At 52.5% G+C, this 15,489-nt stretch overlaps 1 protein-coding gene across 1 annotated transcript; it reads left to right on the forward strand.

Moving 5' to 3' along the window:
• Position 1: 1 nt before the first annotated feature.
• On the forward strand, positions 2-10,033 carry LOC130036174 (NUT family member 2G-like). The gene is made up of 8 exons (XM_056128159.1): positions 2-17; positions 2,165-2,666; positions 3,246-3,374; positions 3,753-3,855; positions 4,286-4,564; positions 5,222-5,338; positions 5,753-5,818; positions 9,884-10,033. Exons 1-8 carry the CDS (start codon positions 2-4, stop codon positions 10,031-10,033), a joined length of 1,362 nt encoding a protein of 453 aa, XP_055984134.1.
• Positions 10,034-15,489: the final 5,456 nt, after the last annotated feature.

Consider the following 15,489-nt stretch of genomic DNA (forward strand, 5'->3'; position numbering starts at 1 on the left):
GATGGCGTCAGAAGGAGGTAAGCCTGTGAGGGTGTCTGTGTATGTGAGAAAGTCTCTGCCACCTTGAAAGCCTTTGGGTTCAGAGTTATCCTGACTGGGGACACCAAGTTTTGAAGGGGTAAAAGAGGAGAAAGGCCTGGGCTCCATAGATAGCTCACCTGCACAGCAATGGGAGCCCAGGAGGACCTGAGGGGACTGGGAGGGCATCCGTGGAGGTGTGTCAAATGACAGGGGGAAGGTCATGGGTATGGACAGAGGGAGGTAGCAGGCATATTGTTGCTTTGTGTGTGAGTGTCCCTGCTTGTGGATGGGGGAACAAGGCCATTTGTCGTGTGTATGGAGGGTCTGTTTGGTGGTGGCACAGGGAACACCGAGGCATGCTGAGTCCTTGTCCCCTCCTGTGCTCTAGAATAAGTTTAGAAGGATTTGGACTTGGGCTGAGCTCAACCTGATGTGGGCAGCTCAGCAGAGATGGTCCAGCCTGAACCTTGTTGAGTGAGGTTGTCTGTGTGCACTTCTGCCATGATGCGTCCACTCCAGAGCTGGGCTACAAGTGGCTAACTGCCACAGTCAGAGCCTGACCCCCCTGCGGATGGGAACTCTCTCCTGGCTGAGCCCAGTAGCTGTCCTGGGTCAGCAGACTGGGAGACAGGTGACTTCAGCGTAGTTATGACTCAGACTCTTGAGTTGTTCTGGATTGTTCTTTTGGTGAAGTTTGTTCTTCCATGGTCTGGCATTTCATGGGGACCAGTCTGCATTTGAGCTCTGAGGTGAAGAATGATTGGTAATCACATCCCCCCTCATACCCTAGAGGGGGGTAGAGATGAATGTGTGTGTGTGAGAGAGACAGAGAGAGAGAGAGAAAGAGAGAGAGAGGGAGGAAGGGAGGGAGAGAATGTGTGGGGGTGTGTGAGGGGGTGTCTCTATGTCTGTGGGTGTGATTTGTTGGGTTTTCCTGAGTAAAGCCTGTGAAGGTCTGTTCCTTGAGGGGAGGTGGAATGTGCTGAGGCAAAATGATAGCATCCTCAGAGCAGTTGGAGCCTCAGGGCCTCTGTCTTGAGCGTGATGCACACAGGCTCTAGGGCGTCTCTAGGACCAGTCTCTGCCTGAATTCCTCGTGTGCAAGTATGGTTGCAGACAATTTTCTCTCTCCTGGCACCTGGTTTATGCCTGATGTTTAGGATCCTGTCACTGGGATAAAGTCTTAGATTATTTAGAAGATGTCACCAATTTTCAATCTACCATGACCACCAGCTCCAGAACTCTGGAAACCTCCCAGAGTCTGACTGGTGAAATCTCTGACCTTTTCCATCCTTGCCATCGTCCCTGATGGAACTGGCGTAACTCATGGAGCCCAGGACCACTTTCCAGGCCACTCTCGTGGGAAGAGAATGTTGGAGGTAGAAACTGTGACTAAGTGTTCGAGAGACAGGGTGGCAACACCTGCCAGTGTGGAGGGTTGACTGTGGGTTTACTGTGCACAGGCTAGGCAGTGGGTATTGTGCTCCTGTCTGGGTCCTGGGCACTTCTTGGGAAGAACACATTTTCAGAGGTGTTTGCCTTCTTAGTGAAGCAGGAGGCCCTGATGAGCCTACAGCCTGAGTAGACAGTCTGTCCTTTAGACTCTGTTGTCATGGGACCCTGTAGGTGCTGAGCACCTGTGGTGCGGCTGGTCCAGTCTCTGTGACTGACCCTGCAGGGTCTCTTGCCGACAGACCAGTGTGTCCAGGTACATGTTGGGAAGCTCCAAAGTGGCTGGAGGGCAGGGTGTGAGAGGTCAGTGTGGTCAGCACAGAGGCCATCCCAGGACACAAGGACCCTGGCCTTAGGATCTCCACAAAGCATAACGCAGTTGGAGGGGAAGGATGGCCTGTGTCAGCAACTCAGGGCTGAGACAGGGCATGCTGCCTCATTCCCATCAAAGGGCCTGATCTAGAGATGGTTAAGCCAATGAGGCACCGCTGCTCCCTGTACCATCCCCCTCTCATTCCCCCTCCCTCCTCTCCTCGGTGTCTTCAGGGTCGGGTCTTGCCCTTTCTCAATCCAGGGCCCCCCCAGCCACCACCCTGGGAGCCGATCCAGATGCCCCCTCTGGTGACCTCGACCAGCGTTCCCGGCAACCCTCTGGTGCTGTCACCTTTTCCCATGATGCCCGTGGTGGCAGGAGCTGCCGGTCCTGGCCCCCACAACCCTGGACATTGCAAGGTCATCATCCAGGTCAGCCCTGAAGTGGGGCTTGTGGAGTCATCCCAGAACCAGCCTGTCATCCTGACACAGGCTCCACTCAACTGGGGGACCACAGAAGCTCCTACTGCGGTGGCCGGGCATCCTGCACCACTCTACTTGGTGTCCTCTGGGCCGGAGACAATTATGCCCACCCCAGCTACTACTGTCACCCAGGCTGGGACAGAAGACCATCGTCCACAGGCTCCACTGCCAGTGGCCCAGGTGGCCCCCATCACCCTCCCATCCAGCAGTGGGACACTGACCCAGTGGGTTTGTGGGGACAGTGGTCCGGCGGCCACCCGGAGCCAGTCACCGCCTAAAAGCTCCAGAAACCCCAACAGCGTCTACGAGAACTTCCGGCGCTGGCAGCGCTTCAAGGCCCTGGCCCGGAGGTACCTTCCTCAGACTCCGGACACTGAGGCCCTTTCCTGCTTCTTCATGTGAGTCCCTCGGGGGTCCTAGAGCTAATGGGAGTTTCCCAGGAGGGGACTGGGGTGACACCCAGGGTAGGGTCCATGGGAGAGCTGGAGGAAGGATGAGGACCCTGTGCCCAGGGATAGCACATACAGGAATCACCCTCAGTGCATCATGGCCTGTAGGACCGGTGGCCACACTGCCCAGCACCTCAGCACAGCCCCACTCACTGGCTGTACTCAGGAATGCCATCCTGGGGTTCTGGCTCAAAGGCCCGTAGTGACCAGCCATGCCCTAAGCCTCACCTCAGTCCCCTCATCAGGGTTGGTCCCGACCTGTGGTCTGAAGGGCAGACATTCCGTTCCCAAGACCAGACACAGCACAGATGTGACAGAATTCAGACAGGCCATGACTGCTCGGCCTTGGCGTCTCATGACGTATCCCCAGAGCTAAGAGTGGATGCCAGCAGGGCCACTGGACTGGGGTATAGGAGGCAGAGTCCACTCTGGGAGGGGAGATCAGGCCGATATCGGGGGTCAAGGCATGGGTGTGGGGCGGCGGGGGCTCCCGGCAGACGCAGAGCCTGACCGAGCCTGTTCTTGCAGCCCGGTGCTGCGCACCCTGGCCCGCCTGAAGCCCACCATGAGCCTGGAGGAAGGCCTGCACCGGGCCCTGCAGGAATGGCAGGGCAAGAGCAACTATGACCGCATGATCTACTACGACATGGCGGCCAAGTGAGTCAGGCCTGAGCAGAGAGTGGGGGTCAGGGTGGCTGCAGGCCCGAGCTTCAGGGGCTGGTCCCAGATGGCCGAGGGGAAGGGAGGGCTTGGCAGCCCCGGGAGACCCTTCCACTGCGGAAACTTGTTCCTCCCGGAGCTGGGACACTTTTCCCAAGCCCACTCTGGGGCTCCTGACCACAGTCTGAGGGTCACAGTCCCTGACCTCCTGTGACCCTCCAGGGCCAATGTGGGGGATCGCTGGGGGTGCTGGGGTCCGTGTCCACCCCATTCGCTACCCTCCTGGGGACTGGGCCATGAGCATCCCCTGTCCCTTACACATCCTGCTCAGTCCCGTTCAACCCGACTCATCAGGGCCTGTGTTCCCCACACCAGGTTCATGGAGTTCGAGGCCGAGGAGGAGATGGAGGTGCAGAAACTGCAGTGGACGAACGGGGTGCAGGGCCTGCCACTCCCCGCCCCACCCAGGCCTGGGCCTCAGGGGGCTCCAGGCCCACCGCCAGACCAGCAGACAGGTACGGACCCTGCTCCCAGCTAAGGGCCACAGGACCTGGGAAGGCCCTCGTGGGTCTTGACCTGACAGGGAGCCTTCACTCTCCCGATGACCCCCAGACCTGTGGTCAGCGGCTTCCTGTCCACTGGTTTCTCCCTCTCCTAGCACACCCCACGCTGCCTGAGGCGTCAGATTCACCTTTGAAGTGGGGTCGGAGACCCTGGGGACACAGTTGGTCAATCCTCCCGTTGAGGGTCACCTCATCCCTCACACAGTCACTGGATTCTAGGGCCCTGATCCAGCCTACAGGGACCCGTCCCCAACTCTGTGCTCAGTGCTGTGTGTCTGAGGGCATGGACGCGGGGTCCCCTCACATCCCTCTCTTCTTCCTTCCTCCTCAGCCTGTGTCCCCAAGAAGGCCAGACCCCAGGCCCGGGCAGCCCGCCCCAAGACACACAAACCTCAGCAGCCCCCCAAGTCCAAGGCCCCCGAGGAGATCCCTCCTGAGGCCGTGCAGGAGTACATGGACATCATGGACGAGCTGCTAAAGGCCCCCGACTCAGTCTGCAGGGCGCACCTCAGCCGACGGGCAGTGGACAGGGAGGAGCAGCAGGAGGAGGCTGGGACCTGCCCTGACCCGGGGCTCCTGAGCTATGTGTACGAGCTGTGCTCCCAGGAGGCCTTTGTCACCAAGGTGGGCCTGGGGTCTGGCCTTCTTGGGGACACAGGCTGAGGAGGAAGGAAGAAGAGAGGGATGTGAGGGGACCCCGCGTCCATGCTGCTGTGGGGTCGGGAGGGGGCAGGGCTGCTTCTGTCTAGGGCTTGGCAGTGATGTGCGGTCTCTGCTTTGAGCTCTGTGTGTAAATGCACACCTGTGTTTAGATATTTCTGCTTGTGTTTGTGCGCATGTGTGCACGTGTGTCTCTCTGTGTACAAGCATTGGCTCTTTCTGTGCCTTTTTGGGTTTGGTCAATGTGTGAACATCTCTGTGTCTACCTCTGTGTGTACTGTGTGGGCTCTGTGCAGACACGTGCAGATACATGTACATGTACCTAGAGGTGGAAGAGTGTGTGTCTTTGTGTCAGGTGTTTGCATGAATCCATGTGTGTTTACATGTGCTTCTCTGTGAAAGTAGGTGAATAGTCGGTGTGCCTTTGTGGGTGAGGGTGTGTTTGCATCTGTGTGTGTGTGTGTATGTGTGTGTGTATGTGTGTGAGTTCTCCCGGTGTGGGTCTGTGTTTGACTTTGTGCAGCTGTTCAAGCCCCTGCACTGTGCTGGGGACAGGTGTGTTTGCTTCCTCATTCCCTCCTGTTCCCTACGAGGACCCTCACCCCTGCTTCCCTCTCCCAGGCTGAGGCGATCCTTCATCCCAGCTTCCTGGAGTACCTGGTCTCCCCAGAGTCCCAGCTGGATTTCCTGGCCCTGGCTGAGGAGCTGGAGGAGGAGGAAGGACTCACCCCCGCACAGGTGAGACAGATGGGTCTCTGAGGTCCATGTGGGGCCCAGGGGAGTAATGCGAGGGATTCCTGTAAGTTAGTGGGCAGCAAATCAGGACAAACAGGAGGCATATTTCACATGATTCCTGGGAAAGAGACCCTGCAGGGGACACAGTGGACAGGGCCCAGGGCACTCAGAGCAGCAGGTGGGTCGTGAGTCAGGAGGGGCGCCCTAGCGCCCTGGGTCTTGGTCACTTGGTGGCCTCCCTGCCCATGTCATGACCAGGCGCCTCCCTCTGAGTCCTCAGGTGAGAGGAGGACGTGAATATGGGGTGAGGACCCTTAGTGGGACAGAGATCTGGTTTTTCTGTTTCGGGAGGAATCAGGGTCACTCTCTGTCCCACCCTGCACCCCCACATGCCCACAATGTTCCTTCTCTCCCCAGCTTGTGGAAAAGCGTCTGCAGACCCCGCAGGACAAGGAGGTCATGAAGGCTCGTCCCCAACACCAGGTGTCCCTAAAGGACTCGAGTCCAGCTGAGAGTGCAGCAGGCTACTGCACCCCAACACCTACCTGGGGCCACAGGCCAGGGGCCAGCGCTGAATCTGAGACTGACTCTGGACACGCCTCACGGCCTGGGCGGGCCGAGGCCACTGGGATGGCACCTGGAGCCTCTGTCCTCTCTCTGGGGAGCCTGGAGTCTCCACCACTGCAGGCAGGACCGGCCCCCTGTCCCAGCCTCACTGCACCCACTCTGGACAGCAGGGCTCCCCGCATGCTGGGCGAGGCCCTTCCTGGCCAGGGGTCTCCTGGGCCAGCAGAGGGCTCTAGTAAGGAGGAAGAGGACCTGACCAGCCTGTCCTTCCTCCTAACCTCTCACTACAGCCTGCTGCCCTGGGGCTTACCCAGGAGCCCTGGCCCTGACACTGGCCCCGACACTGGCCCCCACCTGCCTGGAGGTCAGGGGACTCCCGAGCTCCCATCCACTCGCACAAGGGCCTTCAAGTCTAAGGCCCCTACCAGGAAGAATCCTCTGTGTGGGGGCCCAAGGCGGCGCACTGCTAAGAAGACCCCCTGTCCCAGGGGGCACCCCACGGTGTCTACTGGCTCAGCCTTGACTGTGGAGCTGGAGGGCCCCTCCCTGCCCCCCAAGAGAAAGTGCCAGCCTGCCATGGCCCAGAGGAGGGGGAAGGGGCACAAGAGACAGTAGGATATCGGGGGGCTCCTCCTGACCACCTCCCAGGGTCTGGCTGCACCCAGAAGCCTTGTGCTCCCCATGATCTTCAGCTAAGCCTGCTCTGGAATGGCAGGGGTTGTACCTAGAATGGGGGTTTGACTGGAGCAGCCTCTTTGTGTCATTGTGTAAATAGTGAATAAAGTTCAGTTCATTGGAAACATCTCAGTGTCTGTCCTCTCACTTGTGCTCCTTGGGAGGCCTGAGAGCACAAAGGGTGAGGGGAATCACAGGGGAGGGGGGAACCCTGAGAGTACTGTGCTCCCTGGAGAGTGGAGGAGTCCTTCCCATCTGGAGGAAGATGTGCTCAGTCACCTGCAGGCCCACACCATCCTGAGGGCATAGACAAGGCTCTCATCTTGCTGCATTAGCCTGGATCAAATAAAAAATTAAAGCTCATTGGGTATTTGCATATCATATTCTTCACTCACATAAAATGTACCATGCTTTGATTTGACATCATTGAATTTAAATGTTTTTGTAACCAGACATATTTGAACATTTGCCATCAATCTTTAAAAAATAAGAGGGAGGGATAGTATAGCAGATATGTCGCCTGCCTTGCCCATAGCCAATCCATGCACTCAATTCCCAGCACCCCATATAGCCCCCACACTGTGATAAATGAGTCTGTTCAGAGATCCAGGAGTAAGATGTGAGTATACCAGGTGTACCCCCAAAACCAAATAATCATATAATAATAATAAAGGGGGCCGATTTAATATACTGATTTCATTGTTAAGTGTTTTACCATTTAAATATGGTCCTGGTACCTGTAGAGAAGGTGTTTGAGAACCATTCTTCATTTTCAGTGACAAGATATTTGAAACTCAGGACCTTAGAGATTCTCAGGGAATTAGACTACTAGTTTTTAAAAACTAGTTACAACTCTAATTATTGAGAAACAGTAGGAAAACAACTCTTCAGTGTTAAACATTTTAATTCTCTGCACTTATCACTATTAACGGGCTGGAGCAATAGCACAGTGGGTAAGGTGTTTACCTTGTAGGCGGCCAACATGGCTGACCTGGGTTCGATTCCTCCGCCCCTCTCGGAGAACCCAGCAAGCTACCAAGAGAATCTCGCCCACTGGGCAAAGCCTAGTAAGCTCCCCATGACGTATTCAATATGCCGAAAACAGTAACAACAAGTCTCACAATTTGTTGTGAGACATTACTGGTGCCCGCTTGAGGGAATCGATGAACAACGGGAGGACAGTGCTACTATTAATGAGGGCTGGAGCAATAGCACAGCGCGTAGGGTGTTTGCCTTGCATACAGCTGACCCAAGTTCGATTCCTCCGCCCGTAGTAGAGCCCGGCAAGCTACCGAGAGTATTTCGCCCACATGGCAGAGCCTGGCAAGCTCCCCGTGGCATATTCGATATGCCAAACACAGTAACAACAAGTCTCACATTTGTTGTGAGACATTACTGGTGCCTGCTCAAACAAATCGATGAACAACGGGAGGACAGTGCTACGGTGCTATTACTAATGAAAAGTTAAGCATAAAATGTGTTTCTTAAAATATTTAGTGAATTTGAATTCACGTAAAATTACATTGCAGAGAGGGAAGGGACGAACTAGAAATGACAAAAAGGCAGTGGCAGAGGTGTTTGGACACGTTAGTGGGGATGAAAGTGAATAACATGTACCCCCCAAACAGAATTATTAAAACAATTTGGGGGCAGTTGGGTCACACCCAGAAGTGCTCAGCCTCCTCATGGCTCTGTACTGAGGAGTCACTCTTTGTTTCTGTTTGTTTATTTGTTTTCTGTTTGAAGGAGAGGAAGCTTTTTGGGTCTCACACGGCCACGCACAGGGGTTACTCCTGGCTCTGCACTCAGGAATCACCCCTGGCGGTGCTCAGGTGACCATATGAAATTCTGGGAATCGAACCCGGGTTGGCAAACGCCCTACCCGCTGTGCTATTGCTCCAGCCCCGCTGAGGAGTCACTCTTGACTGCTCCAGTGAACATACGCTGTCCCGGGGACCAAACTTGTGAGCTTACCCTGCACTGCTGCTAAACCCTGGCAGACGTCTGGGGCTTCCTGGGGCCTTATTGCCTCAGAAGGTGCCCGTCTGCTGGCCCATACAGGACTGCCCCTCTGCGGGTGCTGCGCCTGGGCAGAGGCCGGGGCACCTCGGCTGTGCTCCCCTGGAAGGCTATGTTGGCTGCTGGGCCTGCAGGAGGACAGGACACCCCCCTGAAAGTGGTGCTGGGCTGGGCGTGTGTCTGGCAGCACATGGCCTTTGCGCCCCTCAGTACGCATGTGCAGCCATTGGTCTGGTTTCAGGGTCTCTCTTGGGGTTGGTGGGGGGGTCTTCCCAAGGAACGCTCAGGAGGTCTGGGGGCACCATGAGGGATTCTTTATATTTTTAAAACATTCGGTACCATGATTTCTAATGCTACTGCGATAGGGTTTCATGGACAGAGTGTCTCTCCACCACACCAGCACCAGAGTGCCCACCGCCCTCTGCTACAGTCATGGAGGTCCATGAACACAGTGTCCTACACACCAGCACCAGAGCACCCACTGCCCACTACCCACTGCTACAGTGATAGGGGACCATGGACACAGTGTCCTACACACCAGCACAAGAGCGCCTGTCTATCTGTCTGTCTGTCTGTCTCCCCCCCACACCCTCTCACTTCCCTTTTAGGCAGTGTGGTTTGCAATACTGTTACTGACAGGGTATCATGAGTATCCCTTTACCTCCTTTCAGCACTGCCCACTGCTACAGTGGTAGGGGTCCATGGACACAGTGTCCCTTCACCTCACCAGCACCAGAGTGCCCACTGCCCTCCCCAGCCATGGCTCCAGTCCCCTCTCCCCCAGACCATCTTCCCCTGCCACCCAGGAAACTCCACTCTCTAAACTCTTCCTTAGTTTTTATTGTCTCTGGCATTTATTATTTCCTTATTACAACTCTTTATATGCCACATCTGAGGGATAGATATATGCACACCTATGTAAACTTCATCACTGGCATTTCTTGGCCAATTCAATGGCAATTCAGTGCCAGGGTGCCTCCAGGGCTGCACCCAATGATGCATGCTGAACATGCCCCCAAACAGCTCTAAGAGCTCCCAGACCCATGGAGGTCAGTTCTTTCAAAGGGGTGATTAACAGGAAAGAGATCACTGATAAATACCCAAACCCAACAGAACTGGTGTCCTGATGAGAAGAGACATGGACTCACACAGAGGCACCCACACATGAAGTGGAGAGGCTTCGGGTGCGATCAGCCCTGCTGCCTCTGCATCTCAGACCTCCAGGTTCCAGAGATGTTTTCATCATTTGCGTTATGGGCCTGTCCTATTGTTTCTGAGGGATGGTAGAGATTGATCATCATCTGGGAAGATATGCTCACCTTCGACACAGAGGAGAGTCTACCAACGTGGACACAGACAACTCTTTTAGCAGGTGCCAGTGGCCTCAGTGGCCTGCCCTCCTGCCAGTCAGCCTTCCTGCCAGACTTCTTTCCTTGACCAGGGGTTCAGATGACCAGTCCACAGGAAGGGACACGCACCAATTTCAGAGCAAGGTGAGCCTTTATTTGGTTTTGCTTTGCTTTTCCAGTCTTGGGTTTGCGATCATAACAGATGGACGGAACCACAGAGATGGTGGCACGTGTGAGGCTCCAGTAAGAATGCTGAGGACTGGGGCAGAGAGCAGGGACAGAATGTTCTTCGGTCACTGCAGGTCCTGCCACAGGGCCTTAAGCACTAAAAGCAACAGGAGCCAGTGCTGTAGAGGTCTGAGGGTTAATATCGATGAGCTGGAAACTGGCTAGGATTCATATAGAAATGGGACCTCAGGAGGAGCAGACAAGGAAACAGGAAGAGGCACAAGTCTCTGGATCTGGACGATCCACTTGATGAAATGGGCAACACTGGTGAAGACACTGAGGGATATGGGACGCTGACAGTCCAGGCCCCAACTGGCCAACCCCAGAAGAACCCAACTCTTGGAGAAGTCAAAGACCCGAAGGCCTCCAGAATCACCCTAAAAAAAGAGAGGGCCATCAGTGTGGACAATTGAGGTGGGGCTCAGAATTCTAATTATAAGGGCAGGTTATTGGGCACGGCTGTTCGGGTGTTTTCAGTGTTCCCTTGGGATGATCCTGATGCCAGTGTCCTGATATAGTTCTAGAGTCAGGGGTCGGAACTACAATCCTGCACTAGGAAGCTCCAAATTGATCCTTGGGACAGTCACAGTTGGAAATCTATCAATCATGCAGTTAAACTTGGCCACTGGCCGAGGACCTTGTACTAACTCAGCATCAGAAGTGATGGTTAATGAATAAGGGCCGAGAGACTGAGCCTGTGAGAGGCACTGGGTGTCTGAAGCCACTATAGACCCTAGGCTTTTCAGAAAGCTGATTACAGCAGTATGCACCACCTAGAATCCTTCCTCTCAGTCACTTCAGCCTATGGGTTTCTTAAAAAACGTTCAGACTCTTTGGAAAATGCTCCTACCTAGGTGTGGTGGAGAAACTCTATAATGCTGGGGCCTGAGGGGTGGGGGCCTCGTCACCACAAAGCATCCTGAAATAATCTCAGGGAAACCAGTGTGGCCAGAACCCCTCTTACTGCATCAAAGGGAAAGGTTCATCTAGGCAGGGGAGTTGGGGAGCAGGAACTATAGCTCTGAGGCTCCTCTAACCACACTGCAGACAAATGCTCCCTGAGTACCTTTGTGTGATTCCTAGTACTGGAGCTTTAAGGCACACAGGCACATACAGAGAAGACCAGAAACCTCTCTCAGATTGACATGTGCAATCAAATCTCATAAGAGATGGGAGCTGTCTAGAAGGGAGGGGCGTTGCTCATGGCTGGCGGCAGAAGGCTTTGCTGAGCTGGGATTCCAAGCAAGAAACTGAAAATGACCTTGTGATCCTGGAGTCAAGGGAGCAGAGGGTACAAAGAGGAGGGTCCCAGTGTGGTAGGAAAAGCAGAAGCATTGTGGGCAGCAAGGAAGGCAGTTAGGGATTATACTGGTCATCCAACCATGGAGAAGTAGATCTGCAGCGGGCGGGTCTTGAAGTACTATGACGAAAAGACAGCACTGACTGTGAATTCAACAGAGGGGCTACAAGAGAATGTCAGACATCACAGATGGGGGAAGAGTCCCAAATACCTGATATTTGGGAGAATATTTACAGAACGGCACTATGAGATCTGTGGGTTCTCACCATTCTCACCAGGGGAAGATAAAATCAGGTCCTGGGTTCTTGTGATCCAGTTGTTAGCAGGGAGGGAGCAGGAGAAGAGCAGAGAAGGCCAGTGGCCAATCCTATGACCAGGAAACAGGGCCAACAGCCCTCCCTTATATTGGCGAGAAGAGTTGGGGACTCTTGCAGCCTGGGCAAGATCACAGCTGCCAAGGAAACAGACCACAGAGTGATGGGGGCAGAATGGAGACACAACTGGGTGTGGGGATCGAAGAAACAAAGGGCGAGGAGGAGGAGGAGACTCGGAAAAGGTAGAGCGAGGGATGGTGGCAGCAGATCAGAAGCTAATGGTATCTTCAAAGATGTCACGCCACTGGCCAAGCAAGTGAAAACAGAGATAGACAAATGGGACGATCTTAAACTAAGAAGCTTCTTCACCTCAAAAGAAACAGTGACCAAAATACAAAGACAGTCTACAGAATGGGAAAGAATATTCGCCGAACACACATCTGACAAGGGGTTGATATCAAGGATATACAAAATACTGGTTGAACTCCACAAGAAGAAAACATCCAACCCCATCAAAAATGGGGCAATGAAAGGAACAAAAACTTTCTCAAAGAAAAAATCTGAATGGCTAAAAGGCACATGAGAAAATGCTCTACACCGTTAATCATCAGGGAGATGCAGATCAAAACAACAATGAGATATCATTTCACACCACAGAGACAGGCCCACATCCAAAAGAACAAAAGCAACCGGTGCTGGTGCGGATGTGGCGAGAAAGGGACCCTCCTTTACTGCTGGTTGGAATGCCGACTGGTTCAACCCTTTTGGAAAACAGTATGGATGATTCTCAAAAAATTAGAAATTGAGCTCCCATTTGACCCAGCTGTACCATTCCTGGGAATATGTCCCAGAGAGGCAAAAACGTATAGTCGAAGTGACATCTGCACTTGTTTGTTCATTGTAGCACTCTTTACAATAGCCAGAATCTGAAAAAAACCTGAGTGCCCGAGAACAGATGACTGGTTGAAGAACCTTTGGTACATTTACACAATGGAGTACTATGTAGCTGTTGGAAAAGATGAATCATGAAATTTACATACAAGTGGTAATACATGAAAAGTATCATTTTAAGCAAAATGAGTCAGAAAGAGAGGGATAGACACAGAAAGATTGCATTCATCTGGGGAACATAAAGTAACAAAATAGGAGACTAACACCCAAGAGTGGCCGAGATTAGTACCAGGAATTTTGCTCCATGACTTGGAGGCCAGTCACACGTGCTAGGGGAAAAGAAAGCTCAGATAGAGAAGGGAGCACCAAATAAAGGGTGTTAAGAGGATCCTCCCAGGATGTGAGAATCATGCTGAAAGTAGACTATAGACCAAACACAATTGCCACTCAATGCCTCTCTGGCAAACCACAGCACCCAAAAGGAGAGAGAGAACAAAAGGGAATGCCCTGCTACAGAGGCAGGGTGGGATGGAGGGGTCGGGGATGGGAGGGATACTGGGACCCGTGGTGGTGGAAAATGGGCACTGGTGGAGGGATGGGTTCTTGATCATTGTATAACTGAAACCCAAGCACAAAAATTTGTAAGTCTATAACTGTACTTCAAGGTGATTCACTAATAAAATAAATAAATAAATAAATAAAGGCCGTTAGGGGCTGGAAGGCATTTTTCTTTCACGCGGCTGACCCACATTCGATTCCCAGCATCCCATATGGTCCACCGAGCATCGCCAGGAATAATTCCTGAATGCAGAGCCAGGAGCAACCCCCTGAGCATTGCTGGGTGTGACCCAAAAAGAAAAGGAAAGTAAGAAAGAAAGAAAAAAAGACAGACAGATGAAAGAAAGAAAGAAAGAAAGAAAGAAAGAAAGAAAGAAAGAAAGAAGGAAAATTCAAAATAATGGTGGTGAGAAAGTGTATGGAGGTGGGACTGGTGTTGGAATATTTAATGTAATAAATTATTGTGAACAACTTTATAAAAATAAAAAAAATTTAAAAGGCAAATAAATATTTCCTTTTCCCTAATCAGTATGCCATCAACATTTCACTAAAGTATAAACATACTTCTCTGAACAAGTTCATGTTTATGCTCAATGTTTATATTTCTCATTTAACTAAAAACCTCCACAAAGTTTTGCCCTGTATTCACCCTATATCTCCATTCACCTAACAAATCCAAGAGGCAGATAGGAGACACAGGTTAGGAGAAGAACAAAACTTAGGTGATGGAGCTGAGATAATTTCAGGCCATGATCGTTCTTCCCCAAGGTTCTTCAAGAGCTTTTTTCTTACTTTTACGTGTTCCTTCTGGAGCGATAGCACAGTGGTAGAGCGTTTGCCTTGCATGCAGCCAACATGGCCGACCCGAGTTCGATTCCTCCACCCCTCTCGGAGAGCCCGGCAGGCTACCGAGATTATCTCACCCGCACGGCAGAGCCTGGCAAGCTCCCCGTGACGTATTCGATATGCCAAACACAGTAACAACAAAGTCTCCAATGGAGACGTTACTGGGCCCGCTCGAGCAAATCGACGAACAACGGGAGGGCCTTTACTTTACTTTACGTGTTCCTTCTATGGCCATGGAAAAATCAAGGCATTTCACAGTAGAAAGAGAAACACTCAGACAAATTCATTTCACAAAGTCATGTCTGATCTACATCAAATTGAAATATTAGAACCAAGGGGCTAGAAGATAACAGAAGTGTGAAATACATGCTTCTCACAAAATCATTGCCAGTTATATCTCTGGCATGACATGTTCCCTGAGCATCTAGATAAAGCCTTACTGGCCCTTGAGCACAACCAGACGTGGCCCAGAGGTTTCCCCAGCATCAGTGGGGTGGCCTGCAGGATCTAACAACACTGCATCCTCGAACTGAGCGGGTAGGCCATACATCACTGAGAGGAGTTCTCAGGCCACCTAAACAGCATTTTTGAGAAACCCTAAATCAATTAATTTATCAGTTAAATTTGGACACCCAAACCAGAGAAACTTTGAGATCCAGATTCCTGACTCCAAAAACCAAAGGACCCCAGAATTTGAGTAACTTTGAAGCTTTCAGAAGAACACATTTTTCACAAGAGGAACTAGAAGAGTCCAGCTCTCTGGAAATGACGCACAGAGGGACAAGGTCCACTGGCCTCCATGCTAATTAGAGATTTTGATGAGCTAGAATCCCATTCCCCATCTCCCACCCACACCCACACCATAGCCACTCACTGTTCTCGGTGAGCTTTCCCCAGCCAGTTATCCAACAAGATGTGCCAAGGGGCAGCTCCATGCCAGGGGTTGGAAGGCAGACAGGAATGATATAGGAGCTGAAGTTCACAGGTTGGTGCAGTTGTAACACCGTTGCAAAATGGTGGAGCTTCTTAAAGTCTGGATGGATGACAATGCAGCTCACAGTCACCCTCCTGGCGTATTGGGTGTCCTGGTAGAGCTGCGTACTTCCCCCAAACACCCAGTAATCCGCAGGGGCATGAGACTTCCTACAAGAGGGAAGGTGACAGTCATTATCTTCTGCATATGGCAGCTTGCGCCTCTACACCATCATCTGACCCCCAGCACTGCCTTGTCTGCACCACCCCACACGACTCTCCCTTTCTGTCATCCCTTCTCTCTGGAGACCAGCGGCGGTTTTACTCACAACTCAGCACACACCCACTACTGGAGGAAGGGATCACAGAGGGCTGGAGGCCCCCATGAGGCTAGACAATCCTGACCTTCCTTGGGCACATGCAGAGAGCCCTGAC

This window comes from Sorex fumeus, unplaced genomic scaffold, assembly GCF_029834395.1.
Source record: "Sorex fumeus unplaced genomic scaffold, SorFum_2.1 ptg000063l, whole genome shotgun sequence".
NCBI lineage: Eukaryota > Metazoa > Chordata > Mammalia > Eulipotyphla > Soricidae > Sorex > Sorex fumeus.